Source organism: Falco punctatus, assembly GCF_963210335.1.
Source record: "Falco punctatus genome assembly, chromosome: 1".
NCBI classification, from domain to species: Eukaryota; Metazoa; Chordata; class Aves; order Falconiformes; family Falconidae; genus Falco; species Falco punctatus.
The window spans coordinates 94,352,807-94,380,116 of record NC_137580.1 but is presented as its reverse complement, the minus strand read 5'-3'; the positions used below and the strand labels follow the sequence as shown (position 1 = coordinate 94,380,116).

General features: G+C 55.3%; 2 protein-coding genes across 8 annotated transcripts in view; one reads left to right on the top strand and one right to left on the bottom strand.

Moving 5' to 3' along the window:
• The window catches only part of WSCD2 (WSC domain containing 2), a 36,640-nt gene extending 21,169 nt beyond the window's left edge, over positions 1–15,471 (top strand). The window contains exons 6-9 of the mRNA XM_080373755.1: positions 938–1,112; positions 2,089–2,253; positions 4,529–4,729; positions 7,346–15,471. Of these exons, the coding sequence (XP_080229881.1) occupies positions 938–1,112; positions 2,089–2,253; positions 4,529–4,729; positions 7,346–7,698 (894 nt within the window). The 3' untranslated portion in view covers positions 7,699–15,471. The remainder of the gene's footprint in view (positions 1–937; positions 1,113–2,088; positions 2,254–4,528; positions 4,730–7,345) is intronic.
• A 930-nt stretch (positions 15,472–16,401) lies between these two features.
• Positions 16,402–27,020, bottom strand: CMKLR1 (chemerin chemokine-like receptor 1). 7 transcript variants are annotated; one of them, XM_080373859.1, is made up of 3 exons: positions 25,713–27,020; positions 18,590–18,685; positions 16,402–18,089 (listed from the first exon to the last, which is right to left on the bottom strand). In XM_080373859.1, exon 3 carries the CDS (start codon positions 18,016–18,018, stop codon positions 16,933–16,935), a length of 1,086 nt encoding a protein of 361 aa, XP_080229985.1. In that variant the 5' UTR covers positions 18,019–18,089; positions 18,590–18,685; positions 25,713–27,020; the 3' UTR covers positions 16,402–16,932. The 7 variants fall into 7 exon arrangements, with proteins under 7 accessions (XP_080229985.1, XP_080229986.1, XP_080229981.1 ...); XM_080373860.1 differs by having other exon boundaries at positions 16,402–18,086; XM_080373855.1 differs by lacking the exon at positions 25,713–27,020 and adding an exon at positions 24,596–25,695.
• Positions 27,021–27,310: the final 290 nt, after the last annotated feature.

The following is a 27,310-nucleotide window of genomic DNA, read 5'->3' as shown; positions in this document are numbered from 1 at the left end:
CTTAATCTGATTTGGTGTCATAATTATGTGTATCCAAACTGCAAAGGGTCAAGTGGATTGTCTGTGTCTCTGCCATGGGGAGGGACTGGACCAAAGCTCCCCAGAGGGGCAGCACCTGCTGCCTGCCCTGGCTGCTCCCCAGGGCTTCGCCCCCCCTGCAGGCAGCAGCCACCTCAGAGGGGTTTAGGCAGGAACATCACGGGGTTGCGCTCCGGTCCAGGGATACTCTAGTGCAGTTTGCTCCTGGAGCATGATGCCTATAAGCAAGGATGGGAAAGGCTGGCAGTGGGCATTGCTGGAGTATTTATTAATGAAAATTAGATAAATTATCAGGTGGGGAAAGACCTTCAAGTGGGACAGTCATGTCCTCCTTTCACAGCCTCCCTGGCAGAGTGTATGGTGGGGAATAAACCATCACACCAGTTAAATACGAGCAGCTGCTCTGTCGCTGGCTCCACTCTCCCTTCGCTGCCAGGAGAGCTCAGGGCTGGGAGGTGTAAATAACCAGAGCCCCTCGATTAACCCAGCACTGCCGCAGCCTGGTGGTAAATCGCCTGTCAGCTGCCAAATGAGCCTCGTAATTCTGGGCTTGGAAATGCCAGCAAGGCTGCCGTGGGGCCGTTTGATGATTTTTTGTAACCTTGGTGCAAGTGGCAAACTCACAAATGATGTGCCATAGCTCTGCCAGGAGCACCAGTGCTTGGTGCATGGCTGGTGGTGCCAGCAGGCAGCTCAGCCATGCCACAGGAAAGTTTGGGTGCTTTTGGGTGTCTGCAATGAGCTCCTGGTGCAGCTGGCTGGAAGCGTGCTGCAAACCACCCCGGGCTGCACAGCAGGGCCAGGGTGGCAGGGATGGGTGTGGGGGGCAGAGGGAAGGGTCTGCTGCAGGGGATGGGGATGGGGATGCTGGCTGCCCTCCCTCCACCCATCCCCGCAGGAATACCCGCTGTCAGCCCTGGCTGGGACTACCTGCCACTGCGGCTTCCCCACCACACTCTTCACCCTGCACGAGCGGGAGGATGAGCAGCTCTGTGCCCAGAAATGCGCCGGTGAGGAGTTCGAGAGCTGTGGCACTGCCGAATACCTCCTCGTCTACCAGACCCAAGTGCAAGGTGAGCCAGTGCTGGGCTCAGCCTGCCTGCTGCTGGGCAGGGACCACTCCGGCACGGGTGCCAGCACCAGTTTCCCAGCCCTTTCCTGGGGATGCTGACAGAAAGTAAGCGTGAGCTTGCAGCATCTATTTGGCTTTCATTAAAAATTACCATTTATTTTAATTTCTTGGGAAATCAATCCTCCCCTGAACAAACAGCTTTAATTACTGCCTGACTCAGCTGCAGGGTAGAGCAGTTTGCCATCTGCCTCCGGCAGGATCCCTCCTTGCCGGTGCTTGTCCCTCCTTGTCACCAGCGGTACCAGCAAGCCAGAGCCCGCAGCCAGCTGGTAAACCTGCTGGGGCTTCACTAGCCAGGGGGGACAGAATCCGGGGAGAAATAGTGGGGAAAAAGGCTGTGACCAGGCAGAAAGTCCCCCGGAATCTGCACAGAGTGGGCTGCAGTCCCCCACCACACTGCAGGTCCCAGTGGTGGGACCAGTGGGGACAAGGCAAGGGGAAACCTGTTACGGGGAGAGGAAAGAGCTGAATGGAGCAAATGAGGACCCAAATTCAGGTGGTTTCGCTTCAGAGCGGCTCTGTCTTGACACGATCCCTGCTTCGGTGTTTGAGGCTGTGCTGGAAACGCATGTGCATTCGTTGATGTAAAAAGCAGGAGCGCTGCTTGGCAGATGCAGCCCGGTTACTTGCTCTCCCCTAATCACACAGGCAGCAAGCAGCCAGCAATGGCAGAGCAGCTCCTGCCCTCTTCTTAGGACTTTTTGGGGTGTTCAGGACTCTTTGGAGGGTTCAGGACTCTGTGGCATGTCCCTATGCGCTTTAGGCAAGCTGCCTTTCCCTACAGCAGCCACCTCCTGGCACCCTGCCCCAGCATCTCCCTGGGAGGCAGCAGCACGCTGTAAGGAAGCGGGATATCTGTAGGAGAAGCACATTACCGTGCTGCAGCCCTGACGAGTCTTGGCTGCTTCTCGCTGCAGACAACCGCTGCATGGACAGGAGGTTTCTCCCCACCCGTGCCAAGCAGCTGGTGGCCCTGGCCAGCTTCCCCGGTGCTGGCAACACCTGGGCACGCCACCTGATCGAGCTGGCCACCGGCTTCTACACTGGCAGCTATTACTTCGACGGGTCTCTCTACAACAAAGGTGAGAGGGGATGTGGCTGCTGGGGGTGCACCGGTCCCCCCTGAGATGGGAGAAGGTCCTGGTGCCATCCCTTGGGTCTGCAGCAGGGGAGGGCAGAGCCGGGTACCACCGATGCTGCTCCGTGGGATGGTTGGGGCTGGGTGTGTGCTGGTTCAAAGGGTATCAAAGGGACCTGACACTGCACAGGCTCTGCCTGTAACCTCCCCGTGCTGCCCACTAACCTGGGCAAGCTCCAGTTTGGGGCAGAACTGGAGTTTCTCCATCATGCCGGTGGCTTTTAACCCACTGTGGTGGTAAGAATTTTCTGGAGGAGGAACCCCGGTGACAACAATCCTGGCAAACAAGGCAATTTCTGTGGGTTTTGCCCCAAGAAAAAGATGATGGGTTTTTTTGCTCAGATTTCCCCAGGAGCTGGGATGCATAAAGTGAGAAGCAAATGAAACTCACAACTGCAAGGTGAAAAGGACTCGTGCAGCCTTCCAGCTTCAGGATTTGGGAGGGGATGGTGCTGGTGGCACTGGTATCCTGGAGGACAAATGTCCCCTTCTTCCTGAGTAGCTGCAGTTTAAAATAGTGACATGTCAGGGCACCCAGGGAACACCCAAACTAATGAATATTCGCAGTGCAAAAGAGAGATGATGAGCTCACGGAAGGGATGGAGGAGGGAGCTGAACTCATTTGGCTGTTCTCCTCCGGCTGAAGGATTTGTTGGAGATCCATCCTCCCCTCCCGGGTGACACAGATACTTGCCCAGTAAATATTTAACGGAGGAGGGGTGCTGTGGCTCCCACCCTACAGGGCAAAGCAGCAGCGCCAGGGCTGCTGGAGTGGGTGATGGCATGTGGGCTTCAGGGACCCTCAATGAAGCAGCCAGGGTAAGTTTAAAGCCAAAAGAATGAAGCTTTTTCAGCCAGAAGCCAGCTTCTCCTAATAAGCCACCATACTGCAAGGGGGAGGGAAAAAACCCCCACCAGTTCCCCCACTTTATAGCCATTTACAATAGTTTTATTTGTAGACCTAGAAGGTTTCTCCTGCTTTTCCTTCCCCTTCTGTGGCTCTGAGAGGAAATCTTCCTTTCCTCCTTGGCCGTGGTGGAGCTGGGATCTGTACCTGGGGTACCCACGTAGCTGGGGTTGTCTGTACCCAGGGTACCCACACAGCCAGCCAGGGTTTGTACCCAGGGCACCCCCTGAAGCCCCATTTGCCCAACACCATAGGCAGTAATGCACATTTATTTGAGATTTGCCAAATTCAGCCTTTCCGAGATGGAGATGCTCTGTGCTGAGTGAGGGAGCCCAGGCTGTATCAGCCCCTGGCACTGGCACCCACCCAAGGGTGCAGTCGGCATTGTGTCCCCCACGGAGGGGAGCATCCCCGGGTGAAAGCCTTGGCCAGGTTTTGCTCAGCCGCCCGAGCATGGGTTTCATGTTTATTCTGGGTTGAGCACGTTGGAGGGGCCTGAAGGTATCCAGGCAACTGGCAGATTAGCCATCACGTCCCTGCATCGCACAGCATGGCTGCCGAAAGCAAATTACACATCTATAATTGATGTAATACAGCTACTTACAGCTTATCTCCCCCCCACGGCTCGGCTCCACTGCCAACATGCTGTTCCCGGGTAGTTTGGGTGCTTGGTTTCCCGGGGGCTGGGGGTGCAAAGGGCCTGGGAGCGATGCTGGGCTGAGGCCCCATACTCCATGTGGGGGCACAGGGGACGGTGGTCCCCTCTCTGGACCCCCCATGGCATCACCGCAGCCCTGGGCTCATCTGCAGCCCCATGAGCTTGGGGTTTTTTTTCCCCTTTCTTAATTTATTGGGGGAGTTTAAATGCAGTGGTCAGGGAGATTAAAGCTATAAAGATACGTTCTTGACCCCCTCCAACACAAGCGTGAGGTGCGTTAATGCAGTGTGCAGGTGCTTAATGCCAGTGCGCTCAGCCCTGGAGGAACGCTGGGCCGTGCAGTATCAGGCTGTTGCAGAGTGACTCGCTGAGAAGAGCGGAGCACCGCCGGGGAGGAGGCAGCCCTGCTCGGTCTCTGTGCCCGCTACCCACCCTCTCGTACATGAATTCTATGTGACTCATAACTTGGGCAAATCAAGGATTTCCATCTGGGAGAGGGGTGCAAATGCTATGTCAAGCCGCAGCTGCTTTTATCCAACTGCATTTTGCAACCTGTTATCCCCACGTTGTTCCCTTTCCCCAGCTCGCTTTTATGATTTTTATGAACATTTGCACCAGCTGCTTCTCAGGTACCTGCTTGCTCTGTCCTGGCAGGGTTCAAGGGCGAGAGGGACCACTGGCGAAGCGGGAGGACGATTTGCATCAAAACCCACGAGAGCGGCCAGAAGGAGATCGAATCCTTCGATTCGGCCATCCTGCTCATCCGAAACCCCTACAAGGCTCTGATGGCAGAGTTCAACCGCAAATACGGAGGCCACGTCGGCTTCGCGGCTCATGCCCACTGGAAGGGCAAAGGTAGGCTTGTTCCCGGGTGGGCGAGCTCCAGCCCAGCTGCCGGAGCTGTGAAGCTGTTGTTAAAGCCCAGAAGAGCCTGAGTCTGGTCCCCATGGGGGAAGCTCGGGCTGTGTCACCCCTTTGGGGTCCCCACGTCCATCTGGCATGACCCACAGCATTGCCTAGCACAGCCAAGGGCTCTCGTGTGTGGGGGATGGGATGGGGATGCAGAGATGCTGGGCTGTTTGTGGGTCACAGGGCAGCAGCAGAGGTGGCAGTGCCTGGGGACACAAGTCTGACAGCAGCCTGGTGTCTACGGGGAGGGAACGGGTCAGGTGGGCAGAAGCCCAAGGACCCAAACTCTGCCCCTTCTTCAGAGCAGCTCTTCAAGGCTGAGAGCAGCTGGCCTGAACACTTGGCTGGGCAAGCAGAGAGAAAAGAGAGATTAAAAAATTAGCAGGATTCATCAGACTTCTCCATCCATCACCCGTTGGCATGAGCTTGCAGCATCTCCACGCTGCCACCGATGCCAGATCCCAGCCCTGCCCAAGATGGGTGTCAGGAGGGGATGGGCAGCCCCACTCCCCAGCAGAGCCAGCCCCGGTGTGTGCAGCACCATGGGGTGGAAATAAACCCCATAACCCACCCTGCAATGGTCCTGCCCACCGCTGCCCGGTCACTCACCTGCCTCCATCCTCCTCCTGGCTGGCAGCACCATCAGGATCTTACACACAGGATCCAAGCCCTGCTTATCTGTCCTTCCCCAAGGCAGAGGTGCAGGAGAATGGATCCAGCATGCCGGTAACCCCGCCGGCTGGGGGAAGCCCCCTACCCCTTTGCTGCACTCTGGGCAGCAGGAGCGGTGGCAGCTGCCAGCCCATCCCTATGGACAGGGCGGTGGCAGGGGGTTATTTCTGTGCGCCCAGCTGCTCCGGAGACACTACCTTTCCCATGCACAGGCATATTGTGGAGGCTTGTTAATTATAGCAATTTACAAATTGCTGTTGTGGAATTGACTTCATTGGAAAGAGTTAAAATATTTAGCTTGATTGAACATCTGCTACCCTTAATTCAGAGTTTATTTAAGGGGAGCTTTTGCTGTTGTTGCTGTTATGTGCCTGGATTTCGTTATTGCCGTGTGCTTGCGGCGCCGGAGATGGCCCAGCCCGGCTCTCCCTATTGCCCCATCCCATAAAACCAGGGAAGAGAGATGTTCCACTGCTTCCTCGGTGGCTTTTCTCCCTGGGCTGATCCCTAGACTGGCATTACCCCACCACTGGGGGGTACAAGCCTTGTGCTAGATTTTATCCCCATCTGCTGCACCCCAAAGCACAACTGCAAATTGCAGATACAGCAGGGAGGGGAAGTGCAGGGCCATCCCCTGACTGGAGCCCCAGCACCACCCAGAACATTCCACCGCTTTCCCGGTCCCACCCCCCCACCCCCAGCCTGTCCCACCCCTCCTGCCCCAAAGGGAGGGGGGGGCAAGCAGAGGGGCCCCTGCCCTCCACCCCAGCACAGTGGGCTTTGGACATGCATCAAAAGACATCACCAAATTCCTTCCAGAGGATGTACAGTGTAATTAGCTCATGGGTTAATTGTCAGGTTAATTAACCATTGGAACAACTTGCCGGGAAAATGGAGATTTTTCCCTCGCTTGAGGATTTTAATCATGCTGGGGGGGTTGCTGAGAGCTGTGGGAGAGCACAAGGGAGGGTCAGAGACCGTGTTTCATTGACCCTACGTAGGGGCTCAGCCCATGGAGGACCCTGGCTGGGGAGCCCAGGGGTCCCTGTGGGACCGTCGGCACTCACCCTGCCCTCCCACCAGCACGGGAAGCAAACACTTGACAGAGACAGTTCATTTGTGCCAGGTTTGCAATTAGTGCTCGGGTTAAATAAATCCTCCAGAGGACAAAAAGAAAAGTGATTAAAGGTGAGTAATTAAGACAGGGCACGGGGGTCCCAACCCCAGCCTGCCCTGCAGACAACCCCTTGCTCCCTGCAGCCTGGCTCTCCAACACGTGTCCTTCTCCCAGGAACCAATTTTGGGGTAATTCTGGAAAAAAAACCCATGGCCTTTCCCCAGCCTCACCCAAAGGTGCTGGGGAGGGGGATTTTTCTTCCCTCTTCCCTTCCCCAATTCTCAGCCCCGTGTGGAGCCTGCAGAGGCCACGGGCACCATGAAACCCCCATTTGGTTCTGTGACATTAATTTTACGATATCCCTGGAGTGGTCCCAAAGCAAAGTTTTATGTGATATGATTACACAAGGTGAATTGTCCTGTATCTGTTTAATGAAACAGATACTGTGTTTAATGATTCTTTGGGGAATTAAATACAGTTAAGCTATTAATCAGGCATTGGTTTTGTGGGGAGGACAAGAGGAAGAGGCAGATACCCGGAGCTTTTATGCATCGTGAGAGAAATGTATATGGCACTGCCAGGAGAGTTGTGGCTTATCATTGATGTTTCATTATCCCTTTTATCACTTAGTTTTTATGGGAGGATCAATTAGTGAGAAGGATAATTGAAAGATTTCAGCAAGGGAGCGTGGGCTTTGGCTGTGGGATGGGGGATGCAGGGGATGCAGAAGGACGCGGGGGACACCCACTGACCATGTCCTCTGCTCCTTCCAGAGTGGCCGGAGTTCGTGGCGAACTACGCACCGTGGTGGGCAACCCACACCCTCGACTGGCTGCGCTACGGCAAGAAGGTGCTGGTGGTGCATTTCGAGGACCTGAAGCGGGACCTTTTTGTCCAGCTGCAGCGGATGGTGGGGCTGCTGGGCATCACCGCCTGCGAGGACAGGCTGCTCTGCGTTGAGGGACAGAAAGATGGCAACTTTAAGCGATCCGGCTTGAGAAAGCTGGAGTATGACCCTTACACCCCCGAGATGAGGAAGATGATCAGCAGCTACATCAAAACGGTGGACACAGCTCTGAAACTCCGAAATCTGTCAGGGGTCCCGGATGACTACTACCCGAGATGATGGTGACAACAGCGGGGGGACCTGACCCTGCGTGGCGAGGAAAGGCTCGGTCTTCCCAGCCTCTGCCTACTTCCACCCAGTGGGTGGCTTTTCTTTTAATTCTCAATCTGCTGCTATTAGCTGTTAATCAACTCCCTGCATGAGCAACGAACGGTCCCCAGCCATCGCTGAGCTTGCTTGGCCGACGCGGACCCAGGCCTGGCAGCACCACCAAGGGGATGCGGGTGCCTTCCCCGCCACGGGGTTCCTGCTCCCTCCCGCTCCCGTTTTGGCTGCTGCAGCCCTCCTTAGCAATGCAATGAGTTATTTGTGTCCATCCCTTTGGGCTGGCGGGTGGGGACACCACCTTGCTCACGCCATGCCTGATGCACCCCCCAGCATCGGTGTGCTGGCACAGTGCGGCAGGAGCTGAGCTCCCCTGGGGTGGGTATCCCCAAAATCCTCTTGCTCCTTGGCCAGCCCTGGAAGGCTGTGCCCCTGCCCAGATGGAGCCCACTGCCCTTCCCAAGGGAGGAGACACCTGGGGGGTTGGCAACATGTGGGCAATGCTCCCATGGACCCCGGTCAGAGGCTCTGGAAACCAGGCAGGCTGCACTGGGGAGGGCAATGCCACCAAACAAGGTCCCCCCTGTGCACCATCCCTTGGCTCCACAGGGACCCTCCCTGAACCTGGGGACGGGGGGCCCTGAGACGAGGCTGATGTCCCCAGCCACAGCACCAGGCGATGCTGCTGCTCCAGCCCCAGTGCCCCGGGGGGGCCTGTGACCCCCACCCGGGGGGCTGCAGCAACCCAACCCATGGGCCATGGGTGGGAGCCACCCCCACATGTGTGGATGATGCTCGAGAGAGGGATGTTGGACACCTGGACAGAAGAACTTACGGGACCCTCAAGCTCACCCATGCCTCATTCCAAAAGCTGAGGAGCCAGAACAGTCCCCCCTCCAGAAGCAGTTTTGGGGGTGACGAGCAGGGGCTGTGCTGCAGCCCAGCTGCATCAAACCCATGTGGCAGCGGGGACCAAATCCCAGGGCTGAGCTTGTAGGTGTCCCTCCAGCTGACCTCAGTCCTGCAGTGGGTCCCGCTGCCCTGCCCGCACCCTCACCCGCTGCCTGCCGATGAGCAAGCGAAACCAAAGGATGTCCACGTGCATCGGGAAGATGCCGTTTGCCAGGCTGGCTTTGTGCAGAGCTGCATGTGGTCCCCAGCCACCCCCCCTCCCCCTCTCCACCTTCCCAGCCCGTCCCTGTCCTGGCTTTGCTGCAGACGAGCTCCCCTCCCTCCAACCTGCAAGTCCCCTTTGGATGTAGGTGCAAAAGCCATATATTGTACGCAGCCTTTTCTAGAGTTAGGTATTTAATGATTGGCTTTTAACTCTTGATCTTGGTAGAAATACATGCACAGGTCAAAATCTAGAGACACTGCTCAGTCTATATTCAAAGATAGAGAAGAAAACTCCATGGAGAAAAAGGAGAATTTAAATAAAATATATTTTTCTAATGTGCGTGCAGAGCAGACGTGGGCAGCCATGCCAGGGCTGGGGGCTCCTGGTCCCTGTTTCCTTGCATGGAGGTGGGCAAAGGTGTTTCTAGGAGCAGCTGCCCTGTTTTTAACTCTTTCCTTGGCAAATGGCTGGAGGTTTTCTAGGAGAGTGGGTGAGCCGCATCCCAGCAGTGGGAATTGAGCTGAGCCCCCTCTCCTCCGCTCATGGTGGCCCCAGGGCTGCCTACCTCAGTCAGAACAAATCCTCAGGTCAATCCAGCTATTAAAGGAGAGTTTTTGTTGCTATTCTGCCTTCCCGTGTGTTTGTGGGGCCACCTGGGCAACCCCCGCCACATCCCAGAGCGAGGGCTGGGTGCCCCCTGGGACATGGGAGCGATGGGCGAACGGCTTCTCTCCCCCCACCTTGAATCACGTTAATGCTATTCCCCGCACCTAAAGCACTGACACCACCACCCAAGTGGCTCCTTGGGAGTTTTATTACCTTTATAGTGTCCTTAAAGACAGGTTTATTCAGGTGCGTGGTGGGAGTGGGAAGATTTACTGCTGGCTTTATTCCCGTTGCCTCCTGTCCTTCCTCGGCTCCGGAGCAAGAGCAGGCTCCGTGCAATTTATTCCTTCTCTTGGCCGATTACCCTCTTACCTGGAGTTGTTGAATTTTTTTTTTTTTTTTTTTAAATAGCATTGAGTTTGCAGCGATCAAGACACATGCTGAGCATGATTTGTTCTGAGGAAGGAGCAGCATTCCCTTCCACCCCTTGCAAGTACTTAAACCCAAATAATCTCTGAGATAAAACACTTCAGAGGTGACGTTGCGTGCAGCCAGCGTGCTCCTGGGCTGCAGCTTGTAAGGCAGAAGGGGAGGTGTGGGGAGCGGGGAGGGGGGGCTGCCCCCAGGCTGGGGACCCCCACATCCGCACAGCCCAGGGGGGCATTGCCACCCCCACCAAACCCCTTCAGACCCCATAGCGAAAGGACAGAGCATGCTCCCTGAGCACCAGCAGTGCTTATTTTTTCTCTTTTTTTTTTTTTTTCCCCTCCCCCCTGTAGCTTTAAGGATCACCGAAGCTTAATGCCTTTATTTCACTGCAATTTTTTTATTATTATCATTTGCAATGAAACGGAGCAATTGGAAGCTGTTACCTCCCTGTCAGTGTGTGCTACACATCTGGCTGCACCCCCCTTACGAGGGTCCGTTGCCTTTGCCTCAAATCAGGCTAACAAAGGAACAGCATCCACCGTCCTGCCAGCAGCTGCTGTCCCCATACGTGCAGCCGAGCCGCCAGCAGAACATGAAGGTTTATGGTTTATCTCACTTTATTTATTAAATGCCAGCCTATATTTTTACCACATGGGACTGGCATGCAATAATAAAATTTATATTCCCCCTGGAAAGAGAAGCCAACCGTCCTTTCTGCATCATTTTCATGTGCAAAACTCTTGACATTTAATAGCTGCCCTGCTCCACTGCCTCCGTAATGCCATTAGGTTGGCTTGTTGGAGAGCACCGAAATGCACAGGCAGGGTAGGCAACACTCGGTGTTTTTACAATGATTTTTAAAAGCAGCAAATTTTTCTGCTTGACTCAGCCTCAGCAAGCCCTCAGCATCCCTGCATGGGAGCAGCCAGCTCACACAGCCCCAGTGTGGGACTGGGGGCCCCTGGGGGGTGACCCTGATGCCTTTCTCTGGCTTCCTGCACTAAAAGTCATTTTCTGCATTTTCTCATCCCAGGAGCATTTTCTTGCCTCCCTGGGCCTGCACTGGCAGAGGCTGCAGCATCCTCCCTCCTGGGCTGGATGGGTTACTCAGCTGTTGCCCTAGCAACGGCATTTGCACCAAAACTCCCTTAATTTCCCCCAATTCCATGTGGGTTTTGCGATCAGCAAGCTGGTCCCTGCAGTGGAAGAGATGATGCTGGAGGAGATGATGTCAGAGAGTGGCTCGGGCTGGGGCTCCCTTCCACGGCAAAGGCAGCAGATGCCCTTTTGGGGTGAATTCGGAGGGTTCTAGGTGATGCAAATGATGCTGGGGGGCTCAGAGCAGGTCAGAGGGAAGGGGTTCCCCTTCCTCCCAAATTAAATCACAGACAAAGTTCATGCTGCTGTTTAAATGAGAGGGAAATAACCCACCTCAGCAGCATAATACAGAAGCTGCGACAGCACTTTCACAAAAGCTCTATAATGTAGGAGAGATGCGAGTTATAAATCTGAGCAGCAGTAATATTCATCCCTGACAAAAGAAGCATGTTTATTTATTGGCTTTACTATTTTCCGTAAAATTTACAGTTGACAATCTGCCTGAATGCAGCAGAGATAATTTAAACATGGCTCCAACTCGCCTGGCATCGAGGAAAGGGTAACATGTTTATTCTTTTTTTCCCCCCTTAATTCCAATTCCAAATAAAGGGAGTGATTTATCGGAGAAGGAAAGCACAGCTTTATTTCAGGGCTGTGACAGCTAATTGAAAAAGAACAGTCATTAAGGGCGGTAATGTGTTCCACAGAAATGATTTTGGTATATTCTGGAGTAATTTCCCAACTGCTTGTGTGAAATGAGACCCAGCCTCATGTTTCGGGGACTGCGAGCGGTGGGTAATTACAGGGGGGCAGCAGCGGGGAGGGGGCCCGGAGAGGCAGGAGGCAGGTTTGGCACGTTGCGGGGATGTGCCGGGCGAGGACCGATCCTGCCACGGGCTCCCGGCGTGCTGCAGCACCGACACCAGCAGGCTGGGGTGCCGAGCCCTGCGGCACATGGGGCACGTGGGACCCCGACGGGCTCGTGGGGTGTGGACAGGTGGGATGGCTGTGGCTGGGGAATGGGGTGCTGGGGTTGTGGATTGGGGTCCTCGACTGGGGGTTGGGGTCTGGGCTCCAAAACGCACTGCTCTTCTTTCCCAGCCAGCCTTGACCTACCCTAAAATATTGATTCCCCACGACAGCCTTCATTACCCCTTGACTTTTGGACGCTAAACCCAGTACACCCCCAGTTACCACCGATTCCACCGACCCCTGCCCCAAAAGGGGTTGCAGACCCCGGCTGGGAGGCTGCCACCGTGCCACCCAGCCCTGGCGCTGCGGCTCCCACTGAGCCTCTGGATGCTAATTACAGTTTTTGCATCTCACCCTTGAGTTGGCCACGATGTCATTAGCCTCCTGCCGGCATTAATCAAGAGGACAGCGTTAATTCATAGCTAAGGACATCTCCCAGCTGAGCGGCGAGGCTAGCAGCCCTTGCAGGAGCGGGGTGGACCAGGGTCAGCAGGATGCCTCCAAGGACCCACATTATATATTATGTATAAATAGATAATATATTGGACCTTCCCATCACCACAGGGGACTGCAGCTGACACGGCAGGGTGAACTTCCCTCCCCTAAATGAACAAAAAAAAAATGAACTGCAAAAAAAAAAAAACAAACACACAAAAAACAACAGAAGAGCTGAAAGGATGCAACTTCACCCACCCCAGGAGATGTCAGGGCTGTAGGCGATTTAGGCAATTGCAGTTTAGGCAGTATCAGAGGAATTGGGGCAATATTGAGCTGCAGCTTTTTGCCACTCTGCCGAAAGGGAAAGAAAAATCTGGCTGGAGAGGCTTGTGCGCACGGAGGGGATCTGCTGCTGAAGTTTTATGATGACTATTTCTGCCCTGTTTCTGTTTTGTATATATGCATTTTTAATGCTTTCTGTTTGATCTGTTTACTGCCTGCCTTGACAGGTGACATGGAAACAGAAATCACTGATATTCCCTGGGGAGGCTCGCTCAGTGCCTGGCAAGTTACGGGGTCCAGCAGGCAAAATTCGGGGGATTTTTCCTTTTTTTTCCCCATCCTCATCCCAAACCCTGCCGGGATGTGGGGGGCAGCAGGAGGAGGGGATGGAGCAGCAGCACACTGCTTGTCCTGGGGTGTCTGGATGGATGTTGGAATCGGGGGGCAGTGCACCCCCTCCCCACTACCCCGACCGCCCCCAAAACCAGCCTCAGGGACAGGGTGGGTCTGTGGGTAGTGTGGGGGGTGCAGGAGGCGATGGGGGAACGAGCCTCCGCTGCGCGAGATGCAGCCAGCTCCCAAGCAGAGACTCTTCTCAGCGCTGGCATTAATAATTCCGCTTTCAGATCAGTGTAACAGAGCGTTTGCCAGGTCTTACCTGACAGAGAACACGCCGGGCTGACTCGAAGCTGGGGGGAGAAGCTGGCGGCAGCTTGGAGCACCCTTAACAAAGCCACCCGGGGGGAGCGGGCATCGGCCCCCACTGCTGGGCTCAGCGCCGTGTGTGAGCACAGGGGAAATGATGCTCTTTCAGCTTGCACAGATACATTTTTTTCCCCCCTAAAAAGCCATTTGGCCTTTTCAGGGACAAATTAAAGGGGGAAAACCCACAGAGAGCAGCTTTGGAAGATCTCCCATAAGAGAGGCTCAGAGCATCCCGCTCCCGTCTTGGAAGATGCTGTGATGGAGGAGGCTGCAGGGGAGGAAGGCTTTGGTGGTGGGATGAGGCTCCCATCTCACTGGTTCCTGGCCATAAAGTCCCAGCCCCACATCCCTGTGCCCTTCCGCTCCCGGCTGCTTTCCCACAATTCCAAATTCAATGCCAGGGATCAGGAATACACACTAGGAAGGGACTGCTTACTGAAAAGCCCTGGGATCCTTCCCACTCAAGGCAACGAGCTTGAGCACATACTGGGGGTATTTGTATGTAAACCAGTTTTTTTTATTAAATAGGCAAACAGCTACAAAGACGAACTCAAATATTAGGTTTCCGAAGCTGTCATTGTAATGATGGTTTAACCCAAGGTTATGTACCAAGTCATCACTTTTTTTTTTTTTTTTTGGAAAGCTGTTTGCAGTAGTAATAGATGGGCTTGCAAAATCCAGCTACAAAAATTAGTGAGGAGCATCCCCACTCCATCACAGCCTGGGACCCTCATGGCACCAGACCAAGGGGCAATGGCATGGCACTGGGTCCTCGAGGGACATGGGCTGCCCAGTTCCCCCCCTGTCCCACATGCCTCCGAACCCATCCCATGGCAGGGAAAGGTGAGCCCAGATGTACCAGCTGTTCCTGCCCCAGCTCTTCAGCTGCCCCAAACCCCCAGCCCAAAAAACATCAGTGGCTGCTGGCTCCGGGGTGCACCCCATCCCCCAGAACAGGTCCTAGGCTCCTGCTCTAGTGCCTCTGCTAGTTCTGCATGTCCCCCTCGCCTTCCTGAGTGGCTGTCTGTCCATCTGCCCTGTCCATCCCATCATCCGTCCTGTCCGACTGCTAACAGGAACCCTGCGACCTTTCAGCAGGTCATTCAATACTGTGTAACATGAGCAAGGGGAGCCTCATCCCACCGCCACAGCCTTCCTCCCCTGCAGCCTCCTCCACCACAGCATCTTCCAAGGCTATGGACCGTGCACATGTTTGGTGGGAAAAACCTCTGCAGATGGTCCCACAAGTGACCTCACACCAGGAGCAGACCCGGTCTCGGCCATGGTATGTGGTGCAGCCCAGGGATGGGGTGTTGCTCCCCAGGGAAGTGGCCAGGGTTGCTCAGCCTGCCAGATCCCATCCCCTAGGAGATACGGAGATGCTGGGTGCCCTGCAGGCACCCCACGTTATTGAGAGCAGCACCCAACAGGTGGCACTGACCAATTTGCCATTAAATTCTCTTATAATCCCCATTTCCCCACTGTGTTCCCCTTCTGGGCTCAGGCTGGACACCCTTTAGTTTCAGGATAAATCCCCACCAACCTCTGCATCCTGTTTTTAGCAGACCAGATCTGCAGCATTCCCTGCAACACTGGTGAGGACAGGCATCTCCCTGCCCCAGAGTGGGGTACAAACGTGCCCCGGCACACACCAGCCGGCAGCACCAAAACCCAGCCAAACACACCGGATCCATCAGCATCCCTCTCCTAGGGATGCTGCAGGCAGCGCCTCATCCCTCTGCTCCGTGTAACGGGAAAGGAGCACACGGCAGCTTCATGGGGTGCAGGTGCTCCCCTCGCTCCCCATCATGCCAACACTAACGAGGTTATGCAGATCAAGGTAGATCAGCGAGGCAGTGCTGGGGGAAGAGGGGATGCCCCATAACCTGTTGGAAATCCAGTTCCTTCTGCAGCATCCGCTATGATCCACGGCATTCCCGCAGCGCGAGGCTGCGGCTCCATTACTGGGGCTTAGTGATTCAGTGTGTATCTGCCTGGCATCATCTGCCACTGACGGGAGCCTGTAAATAGCTCCGTGCCTTTTCCTGGGAGCTCTCTCATCACTTTTTTTTTTTTTTTTTTTTTTTTAAAAAAAAAGCTATAAATAAGTATCTCAGCGTTTGCGGGCATCTGTGAGCAGACTCTTAACTGCCGGGGTGCAGCCTCTGGGCATCGCAGGGACTGGCACCCCCAGGGACTCCCCAGAAATGTCCCTGGTGCCACTGGAGACTGCCCGAACCCAGCTCTGGGTTGGGCTCTGCTCTGGCACCCAGCACAGGTGGAGGACTCAGTCATTCCTTGCTTTCCTGGGAGTGAGAGGCTGTGGGTGACACAGAGAAACCAACACATAAATAAGTGTGACACTGGTGTCATAGTCAAGAAGCCCAAATTGTGAAGGATCTCCCAAATTAACTGTGCATGAAATTGGATAGAGACGGTGCCATAGCCCATCCTGCACCGCAGAGATTTGTGTGCAACAGCAGAGTCTCCCACCCGTGATGGGCTCGCTGCCTCGTTGGGAAGAGGGAAAATCTTCCCATAGGACTGACTGATCCCACCAGGGAGCAGCCATCACTGGAGCCAGCTCCCAGGTCCACCTGGATCCAGGAGGGGACACCAGGTCCTTCCCCAGGACTGCGCTCCCCCGCCTATGGACCTGCTCCCCAGTGCCACCCAGGCACTTCCCAAGGAGCCACTGGGACTCACAGCCCCAAGCCTCAAACTGCTCTGCAAAACGTACCATGTGAAACATGCCCATCAAAGTCAGGTTTGTTCAAAAGACACTTAAAATTAACCTTTCCCTCCTTTTTTTTTTTTCTTCTAGTTTTCTATATCTGCGACCCTGTGCATGAGCCAAATCCCACCCTGGCAGGTGGCCCTGGGTCTGGATCATTTAGAAGACCTGTGAGATTTCCCAGCTCATCAAGGATGGGATATTCAAACCCCTCCTATGAAGACACTCCCCAGAGTCTCTCTGGGTACCAAAACCTCACAACACAGTGAAAAACATATTGCGCTAGTACCAATATACTTTAGGACTTTAACATGAGTAGCTATATGCATACATAGGATGTAGGAAGAGCATCATCAGTTTTGCCATAGCAGGTACCACCCGAGATGGGTCGTCACCCAGCCACCCATTTCGGGAGCCTGGCAGCAGAAGTACCTTCCCAGACACATCCTCTGTCCAATCTCCCCATAACGACATCTCTGGAAACAGCAGGAATGCCCTTGCCAGGCCAGGCAATGCATAGAATAGATAAGAAGGCTCTGAAATGTTTTCTTAAATAGTTTGGCACAATGCTCTTTGCAATTGCAAAGAAAGATTAAGGGCAGCTGTGTCTTCTCCAAGTGCACAGAGCGGTAGTCTCCAACCTCTGCCAGCCCCCAGGCAGCAAGACCAGTCAAAGAATATGCTATAGGATGGTGTTGGACCATGCTCATCCCACACCAGGGGCCACCATAGGGGTGGCCACTATCACAGTGGTGTGCATGGGTAACACCAGAGGACTATAGCCCTCCTGCAGGCACCCAGATTGAGTTTAGAGGACTGTCGTCTCCTTCTCAGTCATTGAAGACATCTTGGAGAAGCTCCTGTGAACGATGCTGGAGTGACCCATCTCCTCACTGAGGGCGTTCACCAGTCTGGAAAGGATGGTGACCTTAAACTTCTTAAAGTCCTGGCCCATGAAGACGTAGAGGACAGGGTTCATGCAGCTGTTGGAGGCAGCGAGTGCCGTGGTTATGGGGATGCTGATCTCAAACACGGAGCGTGGTATCATGTCAGGTTTTGTTTCCAGGAGGTTCATCAGGTGATAGGGACTCCAGCAAAGGAAGAAGGTGACTATGATAGTGACAATGATCTTGAAGGGCTTTTTGGACTTGGCAAGACGGTTTCGACGCAAATTGAAGACGATGGCGATGTAGCAGAAAGTGATGATGGTTATGGGAAGGATATACCCCGCAAGGAACCTGGTGATGTTCACTGTTCGGTGTCTCATTAATGCCAGGGCTTGGTAAGACTTATTCCTGGAGAGGGAAAAGTTGCTAAAACAAATCACAGAGTTGTGGGCTTGTGCTGTGTCTCGGAAGACAAGAGACGGGCAGCTCATAATGATGCCGACGGTCCAGATAATCAAGCAAACTAAATACGCTAGGTTGGTCGAGCGATGGTTTTGAGACCAGACAGGAAAGACCACTGACACGTAGCGATCGAAGCTGATGGTGGTGAGGAGAAGGACACTGGTGTACATGTTGAGGATGAGGAGGAAGGAGTTCAACTTGCACATGACTGTCCCGAAGATCCAGTTGTACCGCATGGCCGTGTAAGAAATGTTTATGGGCAGGAAGATGTTGAAGAGGAAGTCGGCGACGGCCAGGTTGAGGAACCAGATGGCATTGACTGACTTCTTCATCTTCAGAGTGATGATTGCAATGACGAGGCCATTCCCCAGGATGCCCAACACACAGGACACGCTGTAGATGACGACCGAGAGGATCCTCGCAATGTCCTTTGGGTCATGGGATGGGTCTGTCCACACGCTGCTGGTCTCCTCATAGGTGTAATCTGGGTAGTCACTGTAGTTATCGACATCATCCAAGTAATTGGACAAATTGGAAAGCTCCATTATCTGAGAACAAACTGCAGCCTAGTCAGTCCCAGGCTCTCCAGCCGGTGATGTTTCTCTGCGTGTTTCTGCTGAGAAAATACATGGTGTTAATCACGGCAAGCGCATCCCATGGGAGGGACACCAGCCCCACGACATGTACGGGCACAAGGGGCTATGGAAAGAGGGGATGGAGCACGCGGGTATGGGGGATCCTGTGGGGACCCTACCACTGGCCCCGAAGGAAGATGCTCCTACCGCTCCTCACTGTATTTCTACCTCCCAACCAAGAGACATCAGCTCCCTGAGCGACAAGACATGATTCAGTCCCTTGTCTCCGCCAGGATGTGGCTATAGCCTCATCCTGCAAAAAATGTCTATTGCCCACCTACTTCCAAGGATAAAACTAGGATGATGCTTATTAACAGCTCATTAACAGCTATGAAGCCTGCCAATCTGCAAAATATTATGGCTCTTCTCTTTCTTTTCTGAGCACCCACTAAACTGGACTGCAAATCCAGCATGCGGTTGACAAGGTGCCCCACAGATGCCAGACACCGTGCCCGGTGGAAGTGGTGGTCCAGCCTCTCACCTCTCCCCTCTGGCGTGGTGGCCGTGCTCCTGGAGGCGGCGGTTCAGTGTTCCACAGCACCAAGGCGGCTCCCTCCCTGCAGGTCTAGGGATGGAGCTGTAATATTAAAGCCAACATCAAACAAAGGCCATTCACCCCCGGATGCGGGTTAAGGGAGGAAACAGACTCAGCCACCGCTGGAACTTAACCCTGTGCATCCCCCTGGCAGGCTGGTGCTGCCCTGTGCCTGCCGGGGGACCCCCCACCATGGATCTGGTGAAGGCAGGGTCCCATCATGACCCCAGCAGCTCAAAATAAGATGTCAAAAGATTATCAAAACATAACCCGGTACAGAAACCCTGTACCACACACTCGGTGCCAGCATCCGACACCAGCCAGCATCAGTAGGTACACACAAAGAACCCTACAATAAAATCCACGGTAACATTATTATAAATAATTAAAACCATAAATATGGGTGAGGTGCCTGGACTCTCGTACAGTTGTTTCCCTGATTAAATCAGTGCCCTTCGTGTTTTACAATGTTAATTAACTAACAGCATCGTTTGCCATAATCAGCATCCAGTCTCCACCAGCCACTTAGAGCCCTTCGTTAAATGGGTTCAACCACTCCCCTGTGAACAGTCACGGCGGGTTAAAGCCCAGGGCCACCGAAGTCAATCAGCAAAGCCCATGAGCCGTGGCAAGAGGGGTGAGATCTGCGTGAGCTCCGGCACAGGGCATGGCACCCAACCTTGTCCTTGCAGGAAGGATGTGGCTCTGCCCACCCAGGCTGGACTCTCTTGTTCTCAGGGTGTATCAGCTCCAAGGTCCCCCTGAGCATCATCCTCCCCACCGACCCTCCTTTGAAATCCCCATGGTGTTTATGCAGTAACCTATTGTTTCTCCCTGGGCTTTTCCTTCCTGCGACTGCTGCTGCTCCCACGGCTGCAAAATCCTTGGCCAGGGGCTTAAATCACAGCCCCATCGCCTCTCCCCTCGGTGAGCTCCAGGAGACAATAAGCTGCTGGAATAAATAAGGTTTTAGCTCAAAACTTGTGAGTTGGATCCGGAAGGTGGCCTTGCCCCAGCAAAACCTTCATCATAGAAAGGATGAATTAAAGTTGATGATCCGGTAGAAGTAACAGGATCAGCAGAACTGGCACTTCCAGTGCTGACTGTTCATGTTCCTGTGTAAGGAGCTGCCGTTACGGACCACGGTTTCCATGCCACCACCTTTCCAAACACAGAGCTGCAGAAAGGCGGGCAAAGCCCAGAGCCCCATCTCCATCCCACCCCACCCTCAGCCAGAGAGCCCCAAAGCTCCTGGGACTTGCTCTGTCACTGGGGAGAAACCCCCAAGAAATGACCCCCAAGGACAGCCCACTGCCCCCCAGCACCGTGAGGGCAGCCAGACCCCTCGCTCTTTGCAGTACCCATCGCTCCCCCGCCCGGGGGAGGCAGAAGGGGCTCCTGCAGCTTTACAAGCTTCTCTTCCAATCGTGCCCACTTACAGATATTTTTAATGTAAAATTTCCTCTTTATTATTTTTGAATGACTGAGCCCAGGAAGCATGATGACATTCAGCTTGACATTTCAAAGCTGTATTTAATGGATTATTTATTTGAATTGTCTGTTTATTTCCCTCCAACCCCATACTTTTTTTTTTTCTTTCTTTTTTTTCTTTCCCCCCCCCCCCCTCTAGTTTTAACATTTGTCCTTCTCAAGGCAGACAGGCAAGACAGATGATGTAAAAGAACCCCCTCCCCTGACCCCTGTCAGGTCGGGCAGGGGGGTAGCCCCAGTCCCTGCTTGGGATGAGGATCTGGAGAGCAAGGGGAGCAGCAGGGCTGTTTCCCCACCGGGTTTGGCAGGTGCTGGGTTTGTTTCCAGGGCTCATGCAAGGCTATCACAAACCTCAAGGTAGCAGACAGGCACCTGCTGAACCTGCCGGGAACCTGCTGGGATGTCTCTGGGCACTGGGGGTGGGATGGGCAACGGGAGCTGGAGCCCAGACCTACTGGAAGATTGTCCAGCGAATTCCCATTTGCCTCCCCAAAATGGAGAGTCTGAGGGGCAACTGCGTGAAACCTCCCCATTTCTCACTGTAAAAATACCCCAAACTTTGGGGGCAGGCGGGGGGGGAACCAACAAAAAAAGGCACATAATCATAAGCATGTTTCAATGCTCCTCTCTGGGTTGAAAATACTCGGCTCTAGCCAAAACCGCTTTGCTCTCCATTCAGTCTATTCATCTCTGTCCTCCTACCTCAACAAAAATGAGCACAGGATCTACCCAAAATAGCCTTTTAATCCAGCCAGCCGCTGACGGCCCCACCATTCCTGCAGCTGTATTTGTCTTGGTACCCGGGAAAGGCTGAGTCCGGCCAGCGGGCGCCGCGGTGGGATTCCCGATGGGCGGCTCACGCATCAGCAGCATCCCGGCGCATACCGGGGGAGGATGAGGTCAGGGATGTTGTTCTTGGGAAGGCAACAGGAAACTGAGAGAACAGCCCAAAATGTTCAAATCCAGCTTTTCTGGGCAAAAGCTCTTCCGCGGCCAGCCCAGACGGGTGGGGGAACGGATGTGACTGGGGCTGTGGGGAAACGGGGGGAGCTCAGCTGGATCTGCACACCAGGGATGCAGCCGTGCCCAGGGAGGGCAGGGGATGCTCAGCCCCCCGCAGTGGGTACCACCTGGCCATGGGTGCTGCCCGAGCTCTCAGCTGCCTGCACCAGGGATTTACAGAGGCAGGCAGGCTGCCAGCACTGCCTTCTGCCTCCCCCAATGCCTGTGGGCAATGCTTTTACTGGAGGTACTAATAATCAGGTTGAGGGGGAAAAAATATCAAATAAAATCCAATAAAATAAGCAGACTCACTTTTGAGCATACAAGATCTTGCCTGAGCTGTCAAAGTGCATTGCGCTTTTATTCACATGATGTTATGAAACTGGGCTGGGACCAGCACGAGCCTGTGTGGGGGTCCCCACAAATACTCCCCCAGCACTGGGGAAACTGGGGGTCCCTTTAGGTTAGTGCTTGTCCTCCCCATCCCCAGCACCTTCAGGGTGTTAAGGGTGCAAGGGACACCCAGGGATGGGACAGACAAACCCCCCCGGGGAGCAGGTGGAGGACCAGGGTCAGCTCTGCTTGCCCCTGCCTGCACCCCTGCTTGCACAGCTGCTGCCGCCCCCGGGCAGCTGCTCTGCCTTTTTCTCATTTGAGCATTTCCCCTCCCCTCCTTCCCAAGCAGCGGTTTCCGAGGTCCCAGCGCACCCCAAACCCAAACCCGCTTCCTCCGGCACGCATGGGAGGAGCGCAGGCAGGCTGCCCACGCAGCGCGGGCTCCTGCTCCATGAGGTGGGAATTGCAGGCAGATGTCTGGGGGAAACACATGGTCACTCATCTGAGGAGCTTTGGGAAGGGCATGGGGCGAAGCAGCATCTCAGTGTCCCCCCCGGACCTGCCAGCACCGGTCCCCTCGGAGCCCTACCACAGCAGGATTTTCCCCCCCATGGCAGAATCTGGTCCCAGTTCCCTGGCGACTTACTGCTCTGGTTGAGCTCGAGTCCCACCCTGTGGGCCAGATCCTGAGCACGGCAAACTCCCGTTGCTGTCAGCAGGAGCATGCCCGAGGGAAGGTGGATGCATGCCCCATCCATCCCTCCGGCAGCCACATTTTTCCAGCCCAGGGTTACATGGGAGGGACATCCCCACTGGGATCTGGCATCCAGCCCCGCAGCAGCAGCTCCCAGTCCCGTGGGGGGGATTGCCAGGGCTTAAGAGGAGCAAGAAAAGAAAAGGAACGTGAAAGCAGCTTTGGGTACCCAGCTGCAATTCACCTGTATTTTAGCCAGCAATTGCCATGGCAACAGCTGCCATAGGGAGAGATGCTGGACAGCATCCCCGTCCCCACAAGGATGCCTGGGGATGGTGCCCCAGCCCTCAGTATCTATCGGTCGCCAGCCACATGCCCATCAAAAGGGAACCAAACCCTGAGCCCTGGCCTGCCCAAAAGCTGCTCCCTGGCCACAGTCCCAGCCCTGCCACCCATCCCTGACCCCACTGTCCAGCTCCAGCCAGCTGAGAAGGGGACTGAGAAGGGGACAGGGGTGCAAGATGCCACGGGAGAGGCAGCAGCATGCTGAGCAGCCACAACAGCCCGACACCGAGCACATGAGCTCCTGCCAGCAAGGATACAAGCTGCCAGCCACCCTGATGCTCCTCCAAATCACCAGCAGCAGGGGACCCCCAAGGCAAAGGGAGGGGACAAATCCAGTCCCCACAGGGGAAACTGAGGCACTGAGCTCCACCCCAAGGCTGGCTGCAGGATGGCGGGGAAGCCTGAACCCTACCTGCATCCATGGCACTGGGACGCATCCCTGCTTCACCACCGCGGAGCAGTCCTTGCTCCACTGGGACCCCCACGCCTGGCAGCCTTCGGCATCCCCAGCTGCTCCCGGCACACCAGCTAAGGCTTCATCCCCCGCCCATGTGAACAGGAGAAAAAAAAAAAGAAAAAAAAAAAAAAAAAGGAATAGCTGGAAAAGGCAGCCTTAAAAGAGCTGGCTGTGCCCAGGGTGGGACAGAATAGCCACATGAGTCAGTGTTTATCTGGGCAGAGCTGGCTGGGCTGCATGGGAGAGGATGGGTCGGGATGGGATGGGTCTCCATGAAACGCCCCTGCCCATGGTGTGGGGTCCCCAGCCAGAAACTGGTGTTTAACCTCAAAACACAGGTCATGCAAGGCTTTTCCCAGGGTGAAATTCCTGCAGGAGCTGGGCAAAGGAACGTGTCCCTCCCTGGCACAAAGTGCTCAGGTTGTTCAGAGCCACCCCATCGGTAGGAGCCCGGCCCTTCGCTCCCCATCCTCTGTTCTGATGAAGGATTGAGTACTAAAGGGGAAAATCTTGGGCATTTGTACCTACACAGGCAAAGATTTTCTTTTTAAAAGGCAGTTTATGTTTCTGTACTGCTTAAAATGTCTCGAGCGACTTCCAAGATAATAAAAGTTCTTTCATCTCCTCTTCTCTCTCTTTTTTTAATATAGGTTGCTATTAATCCCAGGCTTTGCTGGAGCTTTGCAGGCAATAAAAAGGCCAATTAAACTCCCTTTTTCTGAGCATCCTCCCTGCCACATCGTATCAGCCCAGTGAAAATATCCCTAACCGTGGCCTGGGCTGGATCACAGCTGCTGGGTGCAAAGCCAGCACAGGCCTTGGGGACATCGGAGCCGGAGCGAAAGGCAGCAGCTCACATGCCACCTGCGGGGCTGCTCCGGCTGCTCTCAGGCACTCCGGATTTTAAGGGTACAAAGAGGAAGGAAACCAAGAAAAAGGAAATAGGTCTGTCCCCCCTGGTGCCGGGGGGACGGACGTGACCGTGCCAGGGATGGGGGACAGTCGGAGCTGGCAGAGCTCAGCACCCCCCGCCCCCCCCCAAGTGAGAAAGTCACCCCGGATCTGCAGAAGAATCCTCCAGCCCCATCGCAGCTGCGTGCTGTGCTCCCAGCTGCATGCTGATCAGCACAGCAAAGAAAAGCCCCCTGTTCTCCCTGTCCCCACTGAGGTGACACTGCCACACTATAAGGACATCCTCCCCCCCCCCCCCCAAATTCATACCCAGTTCCTCTCCCCTCTGTTCAGCTTTCCCACACGCAAAGCCACCGCGGGGGCTCCCATCACTGCAGACTGCAAAACCTATCCCCAAAAGAGCTGAGGATTTTATGAAAAAATAGAAAAAATAGAGGATTTGGGTGGAGGACAGTGAACTGTGGTGACCTCTGGGGTCCCAACGCATGCCACACATTGGGACCCCAGAGGTCACTGCCACCCCTGTCCTTTGCCCTGCCAGACCCCAGACCCACTTTAGAAGAACAGGGGAGCAAAAAAGCTCAACTGATTGCAAATTCCTTGAGCAAAGCAATGACTTCCAGCCAGCTGCAGCAAAACCGTCCCTCCCAAATATATATCAAGAGATAGATATATAAAAATATATATGAATTTATATAAACCCAGTGGTATTTACCTGAGCTTGATAAATCCTCAGGGGTTTTGAGCACACGGAGGCTGGATTACACATTTCTACTTCTTCTATAACCTCGTTAGGGCCGGCATGTGAACAACCCCAGGGTTACATCGCTTTGGCATCCGAGCAGAGGGTGCCGTGGGTATCGCTGAGCTTTCTCATCCCAAGAAGGACACGCACGTATTGCCGATGAGAGAACAACAGAAAAAAAATGCAGCCGGTGGCATAACCCAGCTGCCGGGCTCAGCACGGGGGTGGGCAGCGCCTGGGAAGGGGGAAGCGATGCTCTGTGGCAGGATGTGGGGACTCAGAACCTTGGGTAGAAGCAATTTCTTGCACCGTTCAGCTGGACACTGAGAGGAGATGGGGCAGCTGGCTGCCCTGGGTGCGGTGTCACATCCACCACATCCCTGCGCTGCCCACAGCCAGCTCAGGAGCCCTGCGATGCCGCTTGGGCAGGGTTTGGGCATCCCCCGCTGGTACAAAAAAGCCGTGGTCTTGTTGCTCCTGCCAAGGGGTGAGCGCAGCCAGAGGACCCCTGTGATCCAGGATGGAGCACCTCCACCCTGGGCTGCCCCACATCCCTGCCCCACCACCTGGGATGCTCCTGGCCTCACACACGCAGAAGATGGGTAACCCAAAGCCATCCCTGGGGTGCATGGCAGAAGGGGAACATGTGTCCCCTGCCTTGCCATGCCATGCCCCCCCCTCCAGCGCACTTGCCAGGTCCTGCCTGTTCCCAGCTGTTTGTCCAACTGGGCCCCGCATGCCAAGGTGGGTCTGGATCCAGCAGCAAGTTCCCAGCAATGAATCAGCCTGTCCTGGTTTGCACTGGGATGCCAAGCAGAGGGGCAGCAACGAAGCGCCAGCCTGTCCTCGTCCCTGTGCCTGCAAGCAGGTGGTGATTGCCATCGGTGCACATGGTACATCCAGCGATCCAGCACAGGCTGAGTCTGGACGGCCACAAACCTCCACTCCAAGCCAGGGAAGCCCAGAGGCAGAAACACAATAAAAATACACACATGTGGTGGTTGGACCAAAATCCAGCACCGTGCTTCTGGGCTGAGAGCATCACGTTCAGTTGGAGCCAGTGACGAGCCTGGGGCAGAGCACCCACCTGCTCGCCATCACCGATACCGATGTGCTTTCTGGCTCTCCACCGTGCACAAAGGAGAAATCCCAGTTTCCTCAGAGCTGGCAGCACCGCAACTGGGAAAACTGCCACCCAACCATGACCCAGGGGAGAGCAGGTGATGCCCAGTGAGGAGCGATGTCTCCGGGGAGCTTGTGGCCACTGTCGTGCCCGGTGCAGGTGGGGACACTGAGCCGCATCACACGTGGCCGAGCTCCCGCAGGAGCCAAAAAAGAGGAACTGGGGCTCAGGCTGATGCTCGCCTTTGCACAACGCCGTGTTGCAACATCCCCCATGGCTGAATCAGGAGGAAACTTGCTGATGCACCCAGATTGCTGGGTCCGACCCGGAGAAAGGAGAAGGGACACAAAAAGTCCAGACGCCTGCACCCAGCCGGGATGTGCCAACCCACGCAGCTTGTGACCATCCTGCTGCTGTTCTGCTCCCCGGGGCTGGCAGGACCCCCAGGATGGGGCAGCAGCTCCACAGGGTGCTGGGTGCCCACAGCAGTACGCCACGCTTGGAGCATCTGTGGCATGCGGCAGGTCCCCAGCAGGATGCAAACCCTTTGCACCCAGATGTGCCTGGGTGGAACAGTCCCCCCGCAGTCGTTCACCCCCGAAAGCCATAAAAAAAACCATAAGAACCCTGGTCCCGGCTGGGCCAGGTCACACCCCCTGCCCGTTGCTCTGCCGGCAGGACCTGTCCCGTCCTCTCCCACAGTAACACGTCCCAGTCCCCCCCGTACACCCTACGAGCCTTCCAGTGACTTTTCCAATAATAACTCCCAGTCCCCTTAGTACACCCCTCTCGAGCCTTCCAGTGACTTTTCCAAATACCTCATGCGGCACCACGCTCCCCCGCTGCTCCATGCTGGGGAGGATGAGGTCGGGGTGCCAAAGCCACCCCGTGCCTGGTGAGGAAGAGGAGCCCCTCAGCCAAGCGCTGAAGGCTCCCCGGGAGCGAGTGGGCTCTCACCCCCCTGCAGACCCCGGAGCAGGCACAGTGCCGCTCCCCGCTGGTTTTAAGGGCGAGGGGAGGAGGAAGGAGTGGCGGCCGCATCCATCGCTGGGGTTTTCTTGGCAGCACGATGCTCTGTGAGCAACAGCTGGGAGAGGGTGTGACGCCGGGAGCTGGGAACGCTGGCCCAGATCCTGCCACGACCCAGTGCAAGGAAGCAACAAGCCACTTCCCAAGGGACCTCCTTTCCTGTCCCGTGTCCCCCCGGCCGGGAGCACGCTGCCCCAACGAGGGCTACCAAAGCACGGAGTGCTCCAGAGCAAAGCCGGCTCTGGTCAAGGAGCCCAAGGGCAGGCAGGTGGCTGCCAGCCACCCTGTCCCCACCCCGGGTCAACCGCTGTCCTCCGCTGCACCCCCACCGCCCCCAACTCCTTCCAAGACGTTGAGTCACTTCCCTTCATCAAATCTGGCTCCCAAACGCGGCTGCTGCTGGGGGCTGGCTTCCCCGCTGGCTTTCATTACCACCAGGATGCAGCAGCTGCTTCCAGGCAGCATCCCCAGCCTGCGCAGCCCTGCGGTGGCAGCTCCGTCACCCCCCAGCCCCATCAGCACGTGCAAAAAAA

Bases quoted from the DNA above. Each gene is read 5' to 3' on its own strand.
- CMKLR1 (XM_080373859.1), bottom strand. From the start codon at position 18,018: ATGGAGCTTTCCAATTTGTCCAATTACTTGGATGATGTCGATAACTAC.